Genomic DNA, 15,325 nt, shown 5'->3' with positions numbered 1-15,325 from the left:
GTGTTTGGGGGTCGGGATGCAGGAGGGATGCTCAGGGGAAGGGATGCAGGAGGGGTGTTTGGGGGTCGGGATGCAGGAGGGATGCTCAGGGGAAGGGATGCAGGAGGGGTGTTTGGGGGTCGGGATGCAGGAGGGATGCTCAGGGGAAGGGATGCAGGAGGGATGTTTGGGGGTCAGGATGAAGGAAGGGTGCTTGGGAAGGGATGCAGGAGATTGTTCAGGGGTCCAGCTGCTCAGAGGGAGGGATGCTCAGGGGAAAGGGTTGCAGGAGGGGTGTTTGGGATTTGGGATGCTCAGAGGGAGGGATGCTTGGGGGTGGGGATGCAGAAGGGAAGTTTGGGGGAAGGGGTGCAGGAGGGATGCTCAAAGGGAGGGATGCTTGAGGGAAGGGGTACAGGAGAGGTGTTTGGGGGTTGGGCTGCTCAGATGGAGGGATACTCAGGGGGAGAGATGCTTGGGATCAGGAGGCTCGGGGGTCACGATGCAGTTGGGATCATCAGGGTCACAGTGCAGAAGGGATGTTCAGGGGCTGGGGTGCAGGAAGGAGCTGGGAGTAAGGGGTGCTCAGGGGTTGGCATGCAGTTGGGATTCTCAGGAACTGGGATGCTCAGAGGGAGGATGCTCAGAGGAAGGGGTGCAGGAGAGATGCTTAGGAGGGAGACTCAGAGGGGTGCTCGGGGGTTGGGATGTAGTAGAGGGCTTGGAGGGAGATATGCAGGAGAGATGGTTGGAGTAAGGGCTGCTCTGGGGATTGGGATGCAGGAAGGATGCTCAAGGGAGAGATGCTTGGAGGGAGGGGTTCAGGAGAGAGGCACAGGATTTGGGATTCGGGGAGAGATGCTCAGAGAGAGTGACGCTCTGTGGTCAGGATGCAGGATGGAACTCTGGAAGAGGGATGCTTGAGGATTTGGATGTTTGGGGTCAAGCTCCAGGGTGCTTGGAGGGAGGGATACAGGAGCAACCTTGGTAAATGTGTGTGTTCCTCCGGTGCCTGCAGGGCTTTGCAAACCTGTTTGCAAGGCAGCATCTTGCTGTGAGGAACTGGCCAAGATGGGTTCAGGTTTTCCTCAAGAAAGCTGACCCAGGGAGAGAAGCCCAGGGATGATATCCCACAGGGAGCCAAAAGACCCTAAAAGTGAGGGTCAAATTCAGAGCAGTCCAGATCCAAACCTCTTTCATGTTAAATCTGCCCTGTCTTGGACTTTGTAAGTCTTAAAGGATAAAAGCAGACGTTGGAATATTTGCCGCTTCTGTGAGGCTTGCAAAACACTTTGGGAACTAAACTATACCCTGCTGTATTTGTATCATGGGACTCACGGCAAAGACATTTCAACTGCGTGCCCTACCTCGGCCTGAAAGGGTGCAGCAAGGGGCTGAGCTTTCACCTGGGGGGGGGTTTGAAAAAAATTTGAGATGTCTGTATCTCCAAGCAGTGAGGCAGTGTCTGATGAATCCCAGCCAGCGCTGGCAGTGTCAGCCCTCAGTCCTGTATGCTTTGGTGAACAGGAGGTGGTTTTTCCTTGGGTTATATCCAGGGGTTTAATTTCTATACACAGACAAAAGCAGGCAGAAATCTGAAGAAAGAAGAGTGATGTTAATGCTATAAATACCTCCAAGAAAACAACCAGCTTTCCGGAGTAGATATATTTACAGTCTCCAGTGATGATAATAGAAAGGACGTTGGTCTGAAGGTCAGTGCAGGATCTGGGCACTCCTAGTATCAAGCCCCATGGAAGTAGAGTAGCACAGCCCTGGCTGAGAGCTCCGGCTAAGGAGGAAGGCAGAAGGCTTTTGGGGGAAGAAAAGGAAGATATGTTCATCTGGGTGATGTAAGGAGGAGTGACAATCCCAGGAAATATTTACCTAGCGCAGGCAGGACAGCGCTGTTGGGAATCCAATGCCAAATATACTCAGAAAATTAAAAAGCACCTGGGGTGGGTTATTTTTGTCTGTGGTTGGTGCTGGGCTTAGCCATAGAGCCAGTGGTTTGTCAGTGCTGGTCTAGTGGTTAGAAGAAGCCCTGCTTTACGTGCCTCTCTCTGCTGCTGGTTTTCAAGGCAACGGGAGACAGGAATTTAATTCCTTATGCCTTGCCTTCTACATCCATACCAGGATGGCTGATCGTATGCTAGTGATGGTTTTGAGATACTTTTCTAGGAAAAGATACCGGTATGTATTAGAGATGCATATATGTAGCTGTTGACTGGAGAGGAGGAACGGAGCTGGGAGGAGGAGTCTGTCCGGAGACAGAGAGGATGAAATGTTAGGGCCTTGGGCTTTATTTGGTATTATTGCACTGATCGCTTTGACATCCAGCCAAAGCCTTTTTTTATTTGATGACTGAGTGCCTAACAGCAAGAAACGCAGAGCAAGAGAAGAGACTGGAGGAGTTGTGTGCACCAAAGGGATCAAAGAAGCAGCACCGGGGAAATAAGAGAGCAGGACAGCTAAGATAGCTGGGTAGGGCAGCCAGCCCAGCGCTGCTGTGCTATGACCATGGGAGGTCACTTGGAGATGGCTGATGGAATTGTATGGTGTGGTCAAACATATTTATAATGTTTTAGAGGAAAAAGGAATGATGAAATACATGGTGCTGCAGAAGAAAGGAAAAGGGTCCACAGTGGTCTGGATTTAAAACATCAACAGATTTTAGTAAAGGTGGGGACTACTATCTGGTAAATTTAGGCTGACTGCAAATAGATGTCTTTTGGTTAGTTGCTTTTTAGGGACCCCTTAGAAAAGTGTGTGGCCACAGGAGAGAAACTCGCTGTTCCCAAGGTGGAGCTCCTGACGTACAGCAAAGCCATACAAAATGCCAGCAGTCCAGTTGGGTGACGATGCTCAAATAAATCTTTACTCTCCGGAGAGGACAGAAAGCTGCCGAGCAGGGTGGAAGGTCCCGTAGAGCGTGGGAACAACCTCCTGCTCCAAATCTGCTACTGCCTGTGACTGAAGGGGAATCTCCATCAGTGCTGTACTCATGGGCGGTTCTGATTCAGTGCAGCAGAGGACAGGAAAGCACGAAGAGCCTTGCCAGCCAAAAGTAATTAGCTCTAGTGAGTAGGAGACACACAACACAAGTGCAATCTGTCGCTGGAAAGCAGTTTGGGACAGGAAGCGAAGAATATCTGATCTCCTTGAAAAGAGAAGGTGAACGTAGAAAAGCAGATTATAATTACGTGCAAAAAATTTGGCCAGGCTTCTGTGCTGGCAATTTTTCCCTGTTATGACTGCAGATGGGTAGAGTCTCATTTCTGTTTCTAAAGGGGTATTTAACTGGATTTTTCTGCAGTTATTAGCTCTGAGTTTCTGCCCAGATCTGATAAAAACGGACCCGATCCTCTGCTCTACCATGGGACTTCATTGGGTACAACTCAGATAGCGGCTGAAGCGAGCAAAGGAAGGTGGAGCATCGCCGTTAATGTAGCTGCAGGTCTGGAGAGGTTTGGCTGCTGCGTCTGCCACAACCTAGTGTATCTCCTTGAGCAAGTGGTTTGATCTGGATGTGCCTCAGTATTTTACATTGCTACAACAGCGTGAATGCTCTCTGCCGTGTCGCTTGAGTGAGATATATATTCCCCTTCCTATAGATATATAGATATCTAGAGTTTGTAGGGCAGTGGGCTCTATTTCAGTTGAAGCCTCCAGGCATCGTTACAGTGCAAACGATATACAAGGGAGGCTGAGGCTTTAGAGAATAATGAGTAGCTGGATGTGAAACAATTAAGAAAGAAGTCAAGAGAGAAGGAGCAGTTATGACATTGAGAGGACTCGAGATAGAAACCACAGCATTAAGTCACTGCGAGTGCTTGACGTATACACAGAAGATCATTGAATTGGACTCACATCACTTCCATTAATTAAGGTTATTTAGTCAGAAAAAAACAGATGCCAGCTAAATGAAGAGTATAACCAGATGTGAAATTATCCCAGGGAGGTGCAGTAGCATGGATGAGGGCCCAGCAGTGGCCTTTGTTTAATGATTTCCATCTCTGCAGGGAAATTGCAGTTTCTTCCTAGTTATTTAGAGAGCTTTTTAGCCTTTTAGAAAAATAGTCGTAGGGAAGTTATGACTGTCTGTGACTGTCCGATACCTGCTGGTCAGGCTGTATCTGTTGGGTGTGGTAGTGATGAGTTGTAGGTTTCCCTTCCTTGGCTGAATGAACAGGCAGGAACTTTGAACCAAAAAAATCCCCTTTGCTTATGAATTAAGGGGACATTTGTTCCTGGGGGAAAAAAAAAAAAATCATTAGGACACAATTACTTTGATGTTCCTAGAAAACAGACCTAGAAGACTTAGAGAGGTGTGTGATAACAGAGGCTGTTCCTTTTAAGACGTTGTATACCAAGTCATGGCAAACTTTGTAGAAATTTTAGAGAATACAGTATTTTTGGGGCAGTATTTTGTGCTCTAGCAAGGCGTTGTGTGTGCTCGCTTCTATCCTGCAGCAGCTCAGCATGCTGCAGCATTGAGCCCTAATTGCCTAGCTGCCTGGAGGATGCAGCAAGAATAACAGTAATGACTTGGCTGACATAAAAGAAGCCATTTCAGCAGGAGTTAAGGACAATAAAAGGTGAGTCTTGTTTCTGTACTCCCAGACCTCTAGAGAATTCAGGGAAGTAGATCATGATTTCTTCTTCTTCTTCTTTGTAAGACGCAAATCACTTTATTTATCGGTTTGTGTTTGGATGGTGGGATTTTTTTTTTCCTCTTTTAGTGGTATTTATCAAACTATATATGATGCCATTGTAGGAAATGTGCTGAATTTATTACCAAGATTTCCTAAAGGTAAGGTACATCTCAGATCTATGTTTTCGGAGCTTTGTAAGATCTGGGGTGTGGGAACTGATACTGCATTCTGTAAAAAATACTAAGGAGCCTTCACTGGAAATCTGCTGCTGGCAGGGACAGGGGAATGAATTGATTTAGAGGTAATTGGATAGACTTCAATTGAAATGAATCCTGATTAAAGAAAAATACACAGGCAGAAGAGAAATATAAGGACACCTGTGAACAGTACAGATTATGAAGATTAGACCCAAGATGGACCCTAGCAAAGCCCAAGGTGACTTTTCATCTTGAGGTTGGTTTTTGGTTTTTTGTTTTTGTTTTTGTTTTTTTTTTTCCCCATTTACTCAGTTTGGAGAGTGAAGCTAAGCTACTCGATGCTGCTCTTTGCTTAAATTCTTTGCTCCTCTCTGGTTTCTAGAGCATGGTTGGGTATCTGTCCTTGCAGGGACACATCTCATACTAAGCAACACCTGTTACAAATGTTGGTGAAATATTTTATTTTATTTGTACCTTTAGATGGATTTTAAGTCTGGAGTCAAGGCTGCTGTCATTTACAGTCTTTACAGCAGTCTCGATGGGTGGACTGCTAATTGGGTAGGAAACTGGCTAGAACTATCCTGGGACCTTTCCTGTTCAATATTTTTATTAACAACATGGAATGGGAGATGAAACTCACCTCATCAAGTTTGTGAGTGACAGAAAACTTGGGGAAATAGAATAATAGAATCACAGAATGGTTTGGGTTGGAAGGGACCTTAAAGATCATCCCGTTCCAACCCCCCTGCCGTGGGCAGGGACACCCTCCACTAGCCCAGGTTGCCCAAAGCCCCATCCAACCTGGCCTTCAACACTGCCAGGGAGCCAGGGGCAGCCACAGCTTCTCGGGGCAACCTGGGCCAGGGCCTCAGCACCCTCACAGGGAAGAATTTCTGCCTCACATCTCATCTCCATCTCCCCTCCTGCAGCTTCAGGCCATTCCCCCTTGTCCCGTCACTCCCTGCCCTTGTCACCAGTCCCTCTCCAGCTTTCCTGGAGCCCCTGTAGGGACTGGAAGGCTGCTCTAAGGTCTCCCCGCAGCCTTCTCTTCTCCAGGCTGAACAAGCCCAACTCTCTCAGCCTGTCTCCATAGCAGAGGTGCTCCAGCCCTCGGACCATCTTTGTGGCCTTCTCTGGACTCGCTCCAACAGCTTCATGTCCTTATGTTGGGGGAATAAATATAAATAAAAATAGTCAATATGCTTGAGGGCAGAGCTGCCATACAGGAGGACCACGCAGGCTGGGGCTGACAAGAGCCTTGTGGAATTCAGCAAGGACAAATGCAAAGTCCTGTACCTGGAATGGACTCACCTGGGATGGACCAACCCCTTGCTTTGATGAAGGCCGGAGACTGACTGATAGCAGCATCCCAGTGCCTACAAGGAGGTTATCCAGGAGATGGAGCCAGGGTCTTCACAGCAGTGCATGGCAGGAGAATGAGAAAAAAACCTAGACCAATTGAAACAAGAGTTTCCAACTGGAAATAAGGAAAAATTTCCCACTATGAGCTAATTAAGCACTGGGGCAGGTTGCCCAGGATGGTTGTATGATCTCTGCCCTGGGATGTTTTCAAGACCTGAGTGGACAAAGCCCTGAGCAGCTTGGTTTGATTTCAGCTTTGTGCAGGGATTGGACTAGAGACCTCCCAAGGTCCCTTCCCTTCTGATCCTGTGATTTTACTCGTGTTGCTCCTGCCAGTTGTTCACCGCGGGAGCAGAACAGTTTTGCCATTTCATGGGATTTCTTCTTTTTTACTGCAAAGCTCATATTGTGTACTTTTTGTTTTATGTGAGCTACATAACAGATGGGAACCTCAAAGCAGCTCTTCAGATTAATAATTAACACTTTGATCTTCTATGGCATCCTCGTGTGCTCCAGGAACTCGGTTCTCTTTACAAGCAGGAATGAGCCAATCCTCCCAACTTTTCTGTGAGTTGTTATTGCCAGTGAAGACGACAAAGTGCAGAAAGGTTGTCCCACTTCAGGAGCACTCCTTATAGAAGCCTGATTATCTGAATATTTAGTCTCTTTATTTCAGTATTAAACAGAGGAGAGCCAGGGACCAGATCTCCAAGGCGGCATTTGGCTGCCCAGCAATGAAACCGTCCTTCCCTCTCCTGCAGTTCTCTGGATTATTTATGACACACTTCCAGTTTCTGCAACAAATGAGACGCTGATGTTACAGACACCAGTCTCCTTCACTGCAAACCCTGATTCATTCTCCAGGCAGGTCCTGGGGGAAAAAAAGTTAATATGAGATCCTTTAAATAATATCTCTCTGAACGCCTCTGGAGCTGTGCTGGGTTTGAATTAGTGGTCATAATTCCTAACCTTTGACATATGAATGATCTTTTAGTGCAGAATGCTCTTTTAGTGTAGTTTTAAGACTGTAATTTTTATTATTACATATTACAAAGCAACTTGATTGTTGTTTTAATGTAGTTCTAAGATTGCGATATATACTATAAATGTCTCCTTCTGAGAAGCTTGCTGGCTAGCATCCTCCATCCTGGGTTTGTCTGGCCCACGCCCAGGGAGCAGCTTGGTGTACCCTGATACACAACAGGAACATGGGTTTTTTTGTCCCCTCCTGCTGACACCAGGGTAGTTAGAGAGGTGTAGGTGAGAGTGGGCTACCTAACACCCAACCTTTCTTTGTAAAGTCCTTCATTGGTGAGGAGAGCATGGACCCTGCACCACAATGTCAACTTAGGTGGTTCTTCCTGCATGTCTTTGAGGTCCTACTGTCAATATGTGACATTGTGATGTTTCCTAATGAGGAAGATGGTTTGACTTTACAGTCCTTAGATACTCTCCATTGGGATTTGTATGTCTATTGACTATGGAAAGAGCTTGTTTCAGCCTTGTCCTTGCCGCACTATGTCAGACCAGACCCAGCCGCACTCCAGGCAGCAAGGCTGGGGTTACCCATCCTCATGTCCACTTCTGTGCTCAGCCTGAGAAGTAACTAACTGAGCTGTAATTTTTCTCAAAATTCAGCTGTAAGCAGACTCTTTACATTGAAATTTTGGGTGAAGTTTGGCAATGCTAAAGTGGCTAAAAGCCGGGTCATACAGGGGACAACAGTGGGCAACCATTGCCCCCAAGAGGGGCAGTGAGGCCACCCAGCACCGCATACACCAGTGGGCTGCGGACCACGGTGATTTACAGGGTTAGATCTTAAAGGTCTGTAGCCATTTTTTGACCATTCTGCCTGTGTGGTCTTTCCACACCACTGTGCCGGGATCAGCATGGATTGCTCCAGGGTAGTAACCACGTAGTGGTTACACAAAACCAGTGAGCATTGTAGGTCCTCCTGTCTCATCCAGGTCACTTATCTGTCTGACAGATGTCTGGGGTGTCAGGGCTCAGACTGTGAAGCTGCAGAGAGGAGGTGAAGGGTGTACCAGCTTGATGACTGAGCAACAGCTAGGACAAACGCTTCTCCTGATTTCTGGTCTGCCTGCAAGTCCAGTCTGCTCTCCAGGTTGGCTTTTCATAGAATCATAGAATGCTTTGGGTTGGAAGGGACCTTAAAGATCATTGTGTTCCAACCCCCTGCCATGGGCAGGGACACCCTCCACTAGACCAGCTTGCCCAAAGCCCCATCCAACCTGGCCTTCAACACTGCCAGGGAGCCAGGGGCAGCCACAGCTTCTCGGGGCAACCTGGGCCAGGGCCTCAGCACCCTCACAGGGAAGAATTTCTGCCTCACATCTCATCTCCATCTCCCCTCCTGCAGCTTCAGGCCATTCCCCCTTGTCCTGTCACTCCCTGCCCTTGTCACCAGTCCCTCTCCAGCTTTCCTGGAGCCCCTGTAGGGACTGGAAGGGGCTCTAAGGTCTCCCCGCAGCCTTCTCTTCTCCAGGCTGAACAAGCCCAACTCTCTCAGCCTGTCTCCATAGCAGAGGTGCTCCAGCCCTTGGATCATCTCCGTGGCCTTCTCTGGACTCACTCCAACAGCTCCATGTCCTTCTTCTCCTGGGGACCCCCGAGCTGGGTGCAGTACTGCAGGGGGGTCTCACCAGAGTGGAGTAGAGGGGGAGAAACCCCCCCTTGACTTGCTGGTCACGCTGCTTTTGATGCAGCCGAGGACACGGTTGGCTTTCTGGGCTTCAAGCGGACACTGCTGGCTCATGTTGAGCTTCTTGCCCCCCAACACCCCCAAGTCCTTCTCCTCAGGGCTGCTCTCAATCCATTCTCTGCCCAGCCTGGAGTTGTGCTTGGGATTGCCCCGACCCATGTGCAGGACCTTGCCCTTAGCCTTGTTGAACTTCATGAGGTCCACACGGTCCCACCTCTCCAGCCTGTCCAGGTCCCTCTGGATGGCATCCCTTCCCTCCAGCGTGTCGACCACACCACACAGCTTGGTGTCGTCAGCAAACTTGCTGAGGGTGCAGTCGATCCCACTGTCCATGTTGCCAACAAAGATGTTAAACAGCGCCGGTCCCAGTACTGACCTCTGAGGAGGGACCTGAGGGGAGACCCACTCATCAATGTTCTCCACTTGGAGATCAAACCGTTGACCGCAACTCTTTGAGTGCGACCATCCAGCCAATTCCTTATCCACTGAGTGGTCCATCCATCAAATCCATGTCTCCCCAATTTAGACACAAGGATGTCATGTGGGACAGTGTCAAATGCTTTGCACAGGTCCAGGTAGATGACATCAGTTGCACTTTCCTTATCCACCAACGCTGTAGCTTCTGCTGTCACTGTGGTACCTTCTGTTTGAGGTGAAAAGACGTCACTTGTGGGCTTTTATTCTCTCCTCTTACCTCGTCCTCCTCTGTAACTGGTTTAATGCAGGCTGGTACCTCAAGAGTCCTGCTTATGTCTTCTGTCCTGTGGAAACAATGCAATGAGGAGCATTAGCTCTGCCATAGCTTGTTTCAGGGAAGGTAGCAGTGGTGCTTCATGGGGAAAAATAAATCCAGCACAATCAGACCACTGCATGAGTCAACAGGCAGGGGATAGAAAGGCACCAAGGTGGTGCCTGAAGAGCCATTTCAGCATAGGCTGCTGTCATCACTGGATGGGGAAATGGCCATGCATATATGTATTTATTTTTTCTTTCATCCTGTGAGCTTGTGGAGGAAGCAATGATGGGAAGAGATGATGTTTGGTTGGTTGATTGGTTGAGTGGGAAGGCTTCCCAGTCAAGCAGCTGTGAGCCAGGGCTTGAGGTTTGCATCTGGCATGTTTTTTTCTTTCCTCACCAGCAAGTGACTGTCTACCAGGAGAGAAGATACTCTCCGGCTTAGATATAGGTTTACTCCAGGGATAGGATATCCTTGGATGGCATCCTCTGAAGTCCATTCTGGATGTCATCTGTGAAAACCATAATTGGGGTACATGTCATCTGTGCATATATTTTTCTTTAATATAACACTACCTACTTGAAAAGGTTCAAATGCTTTGCAAATGCTAACGAATGAAGTTTCAACCAACCCTGCTAGGAATTGCTGCGTGTTGTCCTCATTTCATGGATTAGGGAACTAAGGAATTGAAGGGTGGTGATTATTCTTCTGGTCAGATGCACATGAACGTAGATGGATCTGTCCTGCCTTGATACCTCGTTTAGGTAATGAAGATGATACGTACACCTTCCTTCTCCCTCCCCCATGGATTGTTTCAGGCTATAGGCAGGAAGAGACGTTCTCCAAACATGTATTTGTGCAGCACATCACACTGGGGGGACCTGCTGTGGGTGAGCCTTTATGTAGTCCCTGTAATATGTTTTAAGAAATCCTGGCTGTCTGATTTTATCACTCTGTAATGGGGTTTCTTTGCAGCAGTGCATCCAACACCTGGTTATAAGGGTGTTGGGGAATCCTTAGGGGTTTTTTTAAGCACTCTCTCCTCTAATGCTTCGTTGCTGGTGAATTCAGGCCATGACAAATGGGAAACTTTGCCTGACTCTGCAGTTTCTCTCCCCTCTCGCTTTGGTCCTGCATACAAATGTGGCAGGTCCCTGGGGAGCAGCCAAGACTGCACCACTCAGCCGGGGCGGCTGGCAGCATGGCGTAAAAGTCAAACTTATACCCCTGCTATTGCACAGAGAGGCTGCAATCCCAGCTCTGCTTCTCAGGGCTTTTCTCTCCTTCCCTGAATGTGAAGACAATCATCAGGAGCTTCACTGCCTCTGGAGGACAGCTGAGCCAGCAGACTCCAGTGGAAGATCTCAACTCCACACCCTGTCCCCTAACTCCCTGCTCAGCCCCTCTGTGGGTCTGTGGCAGGCTATCTCCAGTGCGGACTGGATTTTGTGAAACATGGGGCACCATCTTGAGTTGCTGAACCCCTCAAGGAGAGGGAGCTCATCCATTCCTAGGGTCAAGTGTAAGGCAGTAGTCAGTTGTTTACAAGACAGAAGTCCTCAAGTGTGTGATTAATTTGAAGAAGTTATTTATATGTACTCAGTCAGTTTTGGGGCTTTAGTCTGAGTTGAACATCACCAGAGCAGAAACTTTTCTGCATCATTCAGAATACCACCATGAAAAGGGCAAAAGAATTATCATCTTCATAGTGGTCCCAGACAGCTCTCAAGCTCTTCTTTAGCCTCCCTTGCCAACCTGTACTTGAAAGGTCAGCCGACCCTGCTTGAACTAATCTGCTGCTCTGTTCCTCTCTTTCAGCAGCTGGGAGCAGAGATGGATAAGATACTGGAAGCCGTGGTGATGTCCTCATACCCCAACAATGTGAAGCAAGGGCTTGTGAGGCGCGTCATTGAAGCAGCAAAGCAGCCCATGGACAGCGAGCAATGCTGGTCCATGCTGGAGCTTTCTACCAAGCTTTACCTCCTGGGGGACACCAAGTATAAAAGAGAGATTGGGAAAGAGGTTTTGGAGGTGTATGGCCACTACCACCCAGAGGAATTTGAGGAGTTCTTCAATGTCCGCTTCCTGCTGAGTCTCCTCCAGGAAGGTTATGGACCACTGGGGAAGAGAAGCCATTACGTACTCGATTATATCCAGTTAGGACTGCAGTTCGTCTTGGAAAGCCCGTCAGCAAACAGCATTTTTGGCTTATTGAGGATTGAAGTGCTCCGGAAAGTCTGCGAGAGGCCCAGCCCCAAGCAGTGTGCAAAGATCAGCAAACTCTTAATCCAGCATCCTCAGTGCATTCCCGTGGGCAAACATCAGGTCTTGTTTTGTCAGCAGCTGATCCGGTGCATCAGGCAGTTCCAGTGCGTCTCTGAGGGGGAAGAGGACATCATGGAGTTTTTGGAGCAGGTAAACAAAGTGAGTGGTCTGCTGCAGAGGATCTGGAGGACTCAGACCTCAGTCATCCTGCCCTCTTTGAAGGAGCTGTTCACTATCATTTCTTCAACAGGTAATAAAAAAAACAAAAATAAACAAAAAATGGGTGGGAATATAAATGTTGGCTTTGATAAGGAACAAAAGTTTGATGACTTGTGTGGTTCTCATCTGGTCCAGAAATGCAGCCACAGCTGAAATATAATAAGCAAGCATCCCTAAAAGTTACCCAGGGCTTTAGGCTAGGAAAACAATATCCCCTGAAACCACACAGGAGTTGTTAACTGGGTTGAAATACTTGCAGCACAAGTTTGTGTGTTCAGCGCTTTTCAGCATCAGCTGAGCTTAATGGAAAGCACCTTATCTGCAGCTGGTTAGAGTGGGACTCGAAGGCTTTTAGAAATGTCATTCTCTTATGGCTGACTTGATGGGACCCCACAGCCTTCTCCTTATCAGAAACTAGGGATAAAGCTAAGGAGTTACTCCTAACCGATCTACAGGTATGAAGCCCTGCTATCTCTCTGGAGGGTGGTTGTTTCTTAAGGTGGGACAGAAGATATTTATCCAACTTCTGAGGCATTCAGGTTATTGTAGAAGGGTCCCAGAAGATTTTTGGAGGTACCAGTGCCGTGAAAGGTTGGACTGCCTGCAGGCAGGTGAGAGCCTGCTCCAGCTATTCCTAAACCCACAAGAAGATAGTTTTTTCAGGGCCCTCTGTATGAAAGCCTCATCCTTTGGAAGGTACTCCAGGCAGGCAAACCTGCAGTTGCATCCCCTTGCAATTATTTGTAGTAATTAGCATATAGAGAACACACAGAGGGAATTTGAGACCCAGGATTGGCCCAAGGATGTTCTTGTTCCTGTCATCCCTGCCTCCCTTTGGGCTGTGTATGGCTTCATGCAACAGCCCATCCGCTATGACCCAACCTCGTTATGTGCTACACTGGGATTTGGGGAATTGTTCTAGCACAGCTAAGTGCAGACTTCACATTGCTCATTTACACCAGCTGCATATCCTCTCCATTTACGTAAGCAGAAATGATTTGTCTTTTAGAGACGAGAAATGACCTCATGTACCTGGTTTTCCTGGTGACTAACATCTTCATTGCTGGTGCTCATCCATGTCTTGCAGAGGAGCAGGAAGCACCGTCCAACGCCTTGGCCAGTGTGGTCCAGTTTGTCCCTCTGGAGCTCATGGATGGTGTCATAAGAAACTTAACCAATGATGACAGCATCACTGATGTGCAAATGATGACGGCCATTGGCAGGTAGGAGAAGCTTTATTAGTGAATGTCATTCTCAGTTCAGAGAAAAACCAGCCCCAAAGCTGCACTCAGTTCTTTTGTGTGGTTTTATCCCAACCGGTTTGGCTGGTGCTGTCTAGTGAGGAGTGTGTGGGGAAAAAGGGAATTTCTGGATCCTTCCTTCCAGTCCTGAGGGCCTAGAGAACTAGAATAAAGACATTTATGGTTATTATTATTACTATTTTTTTTTCTTAGAAATAAGTAGTGTTATGGGATGCCCAGCATAAGTTGAAGATTTTTGATTCTTTTGCCAGAAGCTGCTGAGGACCTTTTCTTCACAAAAATCTGCTTCATGGAATTTCATGTTATCCTCATCTCCCTTCTTGGATCGGGAGGTATGACCAACTGCTGCAGTGATCCCACCTTGATCTTTGTCAGATGAATGTGATGCTGCTGGTCTGGATCTTGGTCCTGTACAATGTTTATCCCTGCCTTCTGTGCAGGCAGAGACAATGGAGACATCAGGGCGTGATGAAGAGTAGTGGGTGAAATACTACCTGACATGCTAGACCAGGTCTTTGCAGAGCCACCTCTTTGGCACCACCAGATCTTCCTTGCACACTTGTGTCCAAGTCCTAGAGCTCCTCTATGCTCCAGTGCCTTGCTCCAGACTTGCTTAGAGTATCTTCCACCCATGCTTGCCTTAGAGGTTTCCATTTAACTGTGTGATGTTCACATGCAGGGAGCTGCTGTGACTTGATCTCGCTGGAAACATCTCTTTTCCTCTATTTATTGCAGGATTTGTGCTCCCCAACGATAAGGTTACATGACAGAAACACATCATTCCTGATGGGCACTTTATGCATGCAGAAAGGGGTTGCTTCTTTTTGACGTGCTGGGGAAGGTCATGGTTTGTCCAGAGCAACCCAAGACAAAAGATTATCAGTTCAGTTCTTAACCCTCTTCTCCATCTTTTTCTCCTTCTGGGAACCTGCTGCTGTGAGCTGCAGGCGATAAATCCTCTAAGAGCGCCAGTGTCTAAATATAGAGGTTGCAAAATCAATTGCCTCATTCTTTAAAACATTCTTTGTCACGCAGAAGGATGAGTAAATGATTACTCAGAATTAGCCAAACATTAAGCAGAGCCTGCAAAATGTAATTAAGATCACTTAGGAGAAATGCGGAAGTTTTGGCAGCGTGTTTACAGCAGCAGAGTGCCCCAGAAAACTGCGCGACCATTGGCCTTTCGATGAGAGTGTGCTCCATGCCTAGAAAATGAAACAAAAATGTGCGAGTTGAAAGGATCTTTCAGCTTAGGATCCCTGACAAACTGGTCGTGTACAGAAGTCTCCTCCTCCAAAGTTTAGGTTTGGGAGTTAGTAGCAGGGGAATAAACTGGATGTGGGGTGGAGCTTCTGATGAAACATTTAAAGAACAAATACTAAAAAAAGCAAGCCTGGCACCTGCTGGTATAAGTGTACACCACAATCTCTTTTAGAGAGTTTCTTCTAGAGTTTGTCTCTTTTCAGATAAACTCTATTACTGTGCATCCATGACTTCAGAAGTACTCACTGATTTGTTTTTTTTTTTTTATTTTTCCGGGGGGTGTATCTGTTTCAAAGAGCCCAAGTCCAGATGAAGAAGGCATCTGCTGTCACATAGCAATGCAGGCACTTGCTACCCCTGGAAATCAAGATCTGAGCTTTTAAAAGTTTGGCATACCAAATCAATGGCTCCTTTGGAAAATTAGGCCACTGGCTTCCAAAACGTTTGTGGCTCTTGCAATGTGGAAAGTGCAATGTGAATTTGAAATGTAATTTCTTCATACTGTAGCAATGCAGGCAGCAGGCGAGACTCTGACCTAGCCACTAGTGCTGGTAAAAAAAAAAAAAAAAAGCTTAAAGAGGACAAGGTTATTTTATGCCTGTGCAAAAGAAGATAGGGTGAAGAGGGACCTTTGGATCTCTGGATCCATCTCCCTGCTTTATAAGCGT

The 15,325-nt window shown here is 47.4% G+C and overlaps 1 protein-coding gene across 1 annotated transcript in view; it reads left to right on the top strand.

Moving 5' to 3' along the window:
• Nucleotides 1–15,325, top strand: part of USP35 (ubiquitin specific peptidase 35) — a 31,747-nt gene that overhangs the window by 467 nt on the left and 15,955 nt on the right. Inside the window, exons 2-3 of the mRNA XM_054847636.1 lie at nt 11,467–12,163; nt 13,220–13,355. Of these exons, the coding sequence (XP_054703611.1) occupies nt 11,482–12,163; nt 13,220–13,355 (818 nt within the window). The 5' untranslated portion in view covers nt 11,467–11,481. The remainder of the gene's footprint in view (nt 1–11,466; nt 12,164–13,219; nt 13,356–15,325) is intronic.

The sequence above is a fragment of the Grus americana genome, chromosome 1, assembly GCF_028858705.1.
Source record: "Grus americana isolate bGruAme1 chromosome 1, bGruAme1.mat, whole genome shotgun sequence".
Classification (NCBI taxonomy): domain Eukaryota; kingdom Metazoa; phylum Chordata; class Aves; order Gruiformes; family Gruidae; genus Grus; species Grus americana.
The sequence above is the reverse complement of the archived record's forward strand: the minus strand, read 5'-3'. Positions and strand labels throughout refer to the sequence as shown.